This window comes from Amphiura filiformis, chromosome 11 (assembly GCF_039555335.1).
Source record: "Amphiura filiformis chromosome 11, Afil_fr2py, whole genome shotgun sequence".
NCBI lineage: Eukaryota > Metazoa > Echinodermata > Ophiuroidea > Amphilepidida > Amphiuridae > Amphiura > Amphiura filiformis.
Window position 1 is genome coordinate 56,343,991 of NC_092638.1, and position 8,128 is coordinate 56,352,118.

Below are 8,128 nucleotides of genomic sequence, written 5' to 3' on the forward strand. Positions count from 1 at the left end.
TAAGATTAATTTGTTAATTTTTTTTAACAAGTTGTTTAATTTTACTTTTAAACATTGTTGAGCGATGCACCCGGTAAACAGCGGTTGTTTAATATCTTACAGTTGTTAAAACTTATAAACAACTATTGTTTAAAACTTATACATGTACGACCTTGTTTAAAAGGGCATTTCGTGATCCACAGCCTCATCCCCCCACTTTTCTCAAAAAAAGTTGAGATTTTTATATCACTGGAAACCTCTTATCTGGCTACATAATGTTTATGTTCAAAATATTTCTTGCAGATTAATTCGTTTAGCAAAGATATCGTGAAATTTGAATTTCGTTCTGGTGCACCAGAACGAAATTTCAACGCATTGTCTATGGAGCAGTGTAATACACATAATCATGCATAACTCGCGAACGCAAAATCGGAATCAGCTGAAATTTTGGGAATAGGTTTTTTTCGCGGATATCTATTGAAAAATGACATAAATAGAGGATGCTAGGATCACGAAATACTCCTTTAAGACAACGTGTTATATAAAGTCTGCACAAAAAGAAACTCAGCTGTTATAAATACGCATATAGCTTCAGAACTAATAATTGTTTGCACAATATTTTAACATAAAAAGGGGGAGGATTTATTTACGCGCAGTTTGATACCCCATTTGTTCAATTTGGTTCAATATTAAGAACACGGCAGCGTTTTGAAAGAAAAATACCCGAATTTAAAAGTTGCAGCTATTTGTATTGATTTGAAGTCAGTGCGAAGATAATGGCGGGTTTTACGTGCCACATGCTTGTGTAATAACCATTGATGGCTGTAAACTGCAACTTTTAAATTTGGGTATTTTTCTTTAAAAGCTCTGCTGTGTTGTCAATATTGAACGGCATTGGACAAATGGGGTACCAAAATGCGTGTGAATAAATCATCCTTCTCACTATGTTGAAATATTGTGAAAACAATTCATAGTTCTGAATCTATAGCCGTATTTATAACAGCTGAGTTTCTTTTTGTGCAGACTTTATATAAAAAAAACCTGAACAATGTTGTTCGCTTGCCACCGCACGAAATCGCAAAAGAAAGATGGCGGCTGAGCAGTCTAGGAAAACGTTTCGATTGGATCACGTGCACGCATCATCGCGTTGTGATTGGTTTAATGTTTTTAAGCATTAAAAGTCGTTCGAAAGAGAGTATACAACCATAAGACAACTTGTTATAATAAAAAACTGAACAATGTTGTTTAAACAACGTCTTTTTAAACAGTGTTTTAACAGTGATACCCAAACGTTCTAACGCTATAACAGTGTGTAACATTTGAGTTGTTTAAAATAGTTGAACAAACTGTACAGGTAAAAATTAAATCAATGTGTGATTTGCATACATGTAAAAGATAGATTCCTATTTAAATGTTTGTTTCCATTGATTGATCACATTGTCCTCTTTTAATTTCGAACAAATGAAGAAAGACGAAGAAACTTGTTTTTTCATTCCAGCGCCTACATTGCGTGTATCTCGCCGATCGTATTATTGTCATATATATTGTTGTAGCTTCACACAACTGGGACGAACAAACAAGACGCAAGACGAATAGCGATTGCCCACAGTTCATACGTCAAGACGTAAGATGTAATGCATACAGTCTATACGTCACTGATTCAATAATACCTATGGACGAGATGTGTTCAGCCACCACCCGATCGGTGAAGTATGAATAAAACTATTAATAAAACCGGAGATCTCCGGATTTGATATAAAACTTATATTTTACTGTAATTAGAGCACTTCAGACTTATAATCTTTCACGTGGTATTTTAGAACACCATTGTGCGTTAAATCATGCAAAAAATAGAAATTCAACCAAAATTGAGGGCGCCACGGTGGAGCAAATCACACATATGGCTTTACTTGAACTATATAACATCTACACGAGTTCGTCCTCATCATCTTCAAAATCCGAATCCATAAAATCACTAGATTGTTTTCGTCCAAGTCTTTTGACTATATCTCGGCTTTCTTGTTCAGAGGGTACAGGAGAAAGATAACTCTGTAACTTCACAAATCGTTCATCATTCAGCGGATTTCTCGACGCCTCTCGCCTGTTCGCTTCCTTCGCTCGCGCTTTTCGCTTCGCTCGTCGCGACTTCTTCGTTTGATGCTGATTTTGTAACTTAATCACATTAGGATCACTTGTATCAATCCGCGGTAGCGACTCTGATATGAACGTAGGTTCGGGACCCGGCAGTCGCGGCGGGTTCTTCGTTTTTTTCCTGTGACGCCGAGCTGGGTACAAATCAGTGCATGGTTCTGTTTCTGGTCTGTGGTTACCATGGCTACCGCGGGACACAGAAGGCAACTTATCAATAATGCTTTCTCTGGGTGCAGTATGACTTCGCGTGCTAATAAAACTTGCTTTTCGTAAGCTTCCCAAAGCAGGCAAATATGTGTCTTCATCTGGTACAACAGATTGTTTTACATCAGAAGAAAACGATACTCTGGTATTACTTTTCTGAACTTGCAATATATGGTCCTCATCCACCTCTATATCCATTTCATTGTCATGATGAGCTGTGAGAAAAGAGTTCTGATCATCCTGCTCGTACGCGATATGATCCGGTAGAGTAAATAAAGTAGGCAACGACGGAATACCGGTAGTCCTGTGTTTCAGTTTTCGCTCTGGTATCCGAGCTTGAGACATAACATTCGTATAATCTTTGTCATTCAAATCGGGTAATTTATTCTGCTGCTCATCTTCATCTTCAATTTGTTGACCCGTTACACTATCCCCCACCATTTCATGTGCCTTCCCAGCTTTGTCACCGCCGCCATAACGCTCTGGATTTGCACGCATCATCTCTAACATATAACCAATACTTCGAGTTCCTTTACTGTTGAATTCCGCGGCTTGTCTTGTGTGTTCTCGAGCCCAATTACTGTGTTTCTTTTCCATCCTTTTCATAAATGTCTTCTTCTGATGCGACATAAAAGCATCCATTTTTCGTTGTGAGTGTCTGATTTCGGCAAGTTTCATATCTAACAGTCTCTCTTGACTAGTATTATCGTGTAGAATTATCCGACTTACGTGACTTTTTCCTGGCAGTGTCCGTCTGATTGTTTTATTTTCGGTAGATTTTTTGCTCTGCTCTGCGAATATTGTCACCAGATTACCAGCAGAATTTTGATTGGTAAACACAGTCTTTGGACCCGGGTTCGAAGCCATTTGAAGCTGTAGCTTTACATCCCCTTTAACCGACGTATCTTCCACCATGATGAGGATGGTCAAGTAGGCCTACCACCAGACCACAGTAGAAATCCGCTGACAATTTCAAGAAAATATATAACGAACAACAACTTTGTGTTAACAACCAATCACGTCCGTTAGGCGAAGACTAATAGCTATTGTTTTCAGTCGGTTTCCATGGCAACTACCACCATCATTAACTACTTGGGAGAGATTTAGGTTCATTTACCGTTTGTATAATCAACGCGTTGAAGTAACCGGAAGTAACACATGGTAACATAACGTATGGTTCTCCCAAATGCATGTACTTGCTCCAAAAAACAGTTGCCACCAAACAAGAAGCCAATGTTAATAAATTATTTATTTAGAAGTTAATTCATCCACAACGAATTGATCGTGTTCTTTGTACGTGATGCTCAGTCATAAAATCGGAAAATTGAGCGTGAATTCTGCCAATTCTTCGCAAATTTTGTACCTCCAACGCAAATATTTTGTTCCGCATCTACCTGCAACTGTGTTGGTGTTGTTTATGTTGATAAGTCAGTTGCTACCCAAATTTTCTCTATTTCTAAAGAATTTTCTTCATCCAAGTGTTTTACATCATATCCATTCAAGCTTATGAATTCAAGTGGCTCAGCTTTCCTTAAATCAGATACGTCATCGTCATGGACAATTCGATATCTCAATTCAAAGCGTGATTGATTGTTGAAATCGATTGACTTCATCATTATTCCGTGTTTCGCAGAATTATACCATGTCTGCCATCATGTCTTGATGTGTTCATGGAGCTAAATAACGAAGCAATTAATTAAAACAACATAATTTACACTTTGGCAAATCAATTCAATTTAACATGAAAGTTATCTTTGTTCACGTCATTTCCCAAATGGTGTAAAGTATATAGTACATTAGTAGCACACGTGGGTGAAAAAGTCTGCGATTTTATTTCATCATGAATAATGTCCGCATGCAGAGAATTTTAATATTCCTAATATTCAAAACAGTGACATTACATGAACCCAATTCGATAATGATCAATAAATCGCATTGTATTTCTTTCTAACTCAATTTCTCGGTCATCATGCATAGACACCGTGCATGCATATTAAAAATTGCGTTGCTGGTATTTTATTTGATTGAAGTAAAAACGTCAGATCATCCCGGACCTAGGAGTTTCCGTTTACTCCAGAATGACGCATTTCTCACCAGGTTCTGTGACTTCTTACTTCTCTCGGTTCTTCCTCAGTCAGACTTTCTTCCACTCCAGTTGTATATTTAGGCCCAATTTCTCTGATCGTGAAAACATGATAGCAACTGGAAGAGACTGCGCGCAGAATGTATTCAACTCCAGAAACAAGTTTTTTGCCAAAACAATCAGACATGTCCCGATTTTTTCACCGCCGATCCACTTCTGTTTACGCGTCAGTTTACCAGCAACATATCCTCCAATCAGGAATTTACCATAATTGTCAATTCGGCATGTCGCATCATCGGAATGTTATTATTTAATATTTGCAGGGATCCAACTTGTTTAGTAGCTTTTATTAGTCATACTGACCGGTGGATAACTGAGTTTTCAACAAAATCCGATATTTCCCTGGTTCTTTCAAATTCCAGCTTTGGCAATTAGGTCTTCACCCTCTTGATGTCTTCAGAGAAGATGTCTGATTTCCTATAAGTTATACCAGTGAAGATGGTTATACCAAAGTTTGTTCCCCGAGATCTACTGAACTGGAAGAGATTTGAGCATCATAATTTGTCATAATTGCCTGGATACAACTCGTGGTGCATGCCAATAAAATAAAGAAGCTTGAACAATAAATGTTTGAGCTTGTTTTGCAGCAACTAAATATCGTTGATATGCAATTACTGATAGCAGAGCAATAAATACCAACTTGAATGGGTTGAAATGTTATCTTTTATTGACGGTCTTAAGCATAAATCCGAGACACGCTCCTAATATCAGCTATTTGTCTCATTGAATCTCAAGTACATAGTCTATTTATATTCTCTCAAAAGATCCGTTCTTTTTCATGCGACACATCAAAAGGAAAACATCTTACAACTGAAGTTCCAAACCAGTCAAAACAGTATATAGAAGCTGACGAATTTTCAAATGAATTATGCATCTTCATCATTGTCCTTTTCAGTTTTACTATGAATGAGTACGAGACGTTCATGTCACTTTGATGAGTTCACAATATCCTTTTGACACCCAAAACTGTTAATGTTGCAGACGGAACAATGTCCTTAGAAATCTTGGCAGAGATGTTTGAAGACCGTTGTAAACATGGTAAACATCCTGCGGCCTTTAGCAGACTACACCAGGCGAATTCGGCAGACATGCACCGATTGATAACGCCGTTATTATTAAAGTTAAACTCATTTTAAATATATAGCCTCAGGACTGTGTTACTATAATGATACATGACACATAGATACATGAATGACTTGAAGGAAATTGTACAATCGATCTGTAACAAAAATTTATTGAGTTGTTTGGAGAAATAGATTTGGTACCTGTTGATGGCTGTTTGCTATCTCCGATTTAGTATTGATTATTATCACCTTCATGATTATACAGCTGATCTCCATTTTTCGCAGGCCCGCAGCCAGGATTTTTTGTGGTGGTGGGGGTGTCTGATTTTTAAAAGTGGACTTTTTTTCAAGAGTGGAGGGCAATTTTGTGAAAAGTGGACTTTCTTCCCCAAATTTGGACCTTTTTTGACCAAAAAAGCTTTAAGAATCGGATTTGTTGAATACAAAATAGAACTACATTGATCCAAATCCCAAGGAAGATGAGCTAAGATGCATAATTTATTCAAAAGTTGCAGTTTTGCTCCATTACATTCCCTATATGTTCTCGAACAAGATAACTACATGTAGCGCCTTTTTGCTTTCCATTTCATCATGATTGATTTGAACATGAAAGTGCAACTTTTGATTTCGTTACTTCTTTGGGGTTTGGGTTTTAGATCACCTCTTCTTTAATTCGCAATCAATTTCAACAAGTGAGGTCTTAAATCAGAGCTAAAGAGTACAGGTATTGGCTGCTTGTTTTAATTTCTACATCTGGTACCTTAATTCTTTGGCTATATCCATACTACTATAATCGGATCTGGGAGCCGGAGAAGATCATGGGGAGGGAGTGCTAACGGGCCCATTGCTAAAAACAAACCAACAAGTTTTGCGGGAACCATGGAATCAATTGACTTCCATTGGCCTTATTCAGTGGCGAACTCTTTTCTTTTTTTTTCCTCTATGCGGTTTGTCCAATCTCAATCTGTAACAATCTGCAATTCACGCTTGTCACCCCCTGTTTATACGAGTCACGTAACATCGTAGAAAACCGCCCTCATAAAACCTATTATTTGGTGCAATGCGTGTGTACCATATTGTGAGGGCGCACCTTGGGTCTAAGTCTATGATTCAAGTAAGAGGGAGGGGTCGGATACGATATCGCCTTATTGACGTCGCCATTGGACATTATGCAGTTTACTGTCCGTTTTTCCTATTCAGTGCTCCAATTGATGCTTGACCTTTAGCTCACTCACTGTACTTTAGGTATAAGCAATAGACTAGTTAGTGGGCTGGAGGGAAAACCCTTCACCCAATAATAGCCAGAGGCTCACATGTGAATTATAATGTTCATCCGGCGTAACATACAACAGCTTTCCCGTGACATTTTTTACTTCAAATTGTATCATACTGCAGTTACTGTCCGTTTTCCTATACACAATTAATATCCAGTGCTCTCACCATTGACGCGCGACCTTTACAAATAGTGTATGTTAGAAGTATAGGCTATTGCATTTGCCTAGTTAACACCACTGTGTGAAAAATAACCGGCCAATATTTAAACTATTCTCCACACTATTAGCAAATATATTTCTCTAACATGACCTAAAATTACAGCTAGGTTAGATGTTCAGAAGGGGTCGCACTTTCGTAGAATATGAGTGAGGGCAAAGCATAGCTAGCTCATAGCTAGCCAACTCCCCGTGTTAATTGAATGGAGATTTGACCGAAAATATTGAGCTATATCGGTAACAGACCGCTCCGTTCTGAAGGATGCCACAAAAAAAACGGTACAAGCTACATTTAAACTATTCTATGAAATTCTAGAAAATATAGTTTTGTAACATGTCCTAAATTTTTAGCTAATTTAGGTGTTTGGAGAGGGTCGCACTTTTGTGTTTTAGGAAGGATATGTAAACGACAGATAACACCAAAAATATGAAGAAATTATTTCCAAACCGTGTTAAGTCAACAATCATTATGTTGCTCATTTTCAAGAATGCTGGTTAACAAAAAACAGGCCATTGTCTCATTTCGTGAACAAAGGTCTACATACCATTGTTTCCTTGCGTTTCCTTTATAATCGGTTACCCAACTGAAGCTATAATACCAGCTTTATTGCGATATCGCATATGTACAAAACAGACACATGTGCACAACCAGAGAAGATCCGATTTAATCAGTTGAGCTGTTTCAATGAGTGTTATCTTGGTTTAATAGCTTTTAATGGGGTTTAAGTCCTGCAAAGGTCGAGATGAATTCTGTAGATATGACTGCATCATGTACAATTTGAAGTAAAAAATGTCACGGGAAAGCTGTTGTCGAGCTGTTTTTCCGAAGAGAGTCTTCCAAAACTTCATAACAGTCGGACGTGTAATTTTAATGGCAAATTGTGCTCAACAGCTGACTCGAGATAGCTCCAACTTCGAGCGAGCACCATCGTGTGATCGGTTTGATCAATTTTCGCCATAGAAGCTGTAAAAAAACTTCAATTATTTCCCTCTATGGTCATCTAAAAATGATTAAAATGCGATTTTGGGAAGATTGTTGTCGAGCCCTCCCAAATATGGAGTTCTGACTGCCCGATATAGGGAGCTAAAAATGGAAA

At 37.9% G+C, this 8,128-nt stretch overlaps 1 protein-coding gene across 1 annotated transcript; it reads right to left on the bottom strand.

The window, feature by feature from the left end:
• Nucleotides 1-1,880: 1,880 nt before the first annotated feature.
• LOC140165038 (uncharacterized) lies at nt 1,881-3,485 on the bottom strand. Its single transcript, XM_072188451.1, has one exon. The coding sequence runs from the start codon at nt 3,247-3,249 to the stop codon at nt 1,906-1,908; it is 1,344 nt and encodes a 447-aa protein (XP_072044552.1). The 5' UTR covers nt 3,250-3,485; the 3' UTR covers nt 1,881-1,905.
• Between the last annotated feature and the right edge of the window lie 4,643 nt (nt 3,486-8,128).

What these genes read in the sequence shown, in the direction of transcription:
- LOC140165038 (XM_072188451.1), bottom strand. Translation starts at nt 3,249, where the DNA reads ATGGTGGAAGATACGTCGGTTAAAGGGGATGTAAAGCTACAGCTTCAA.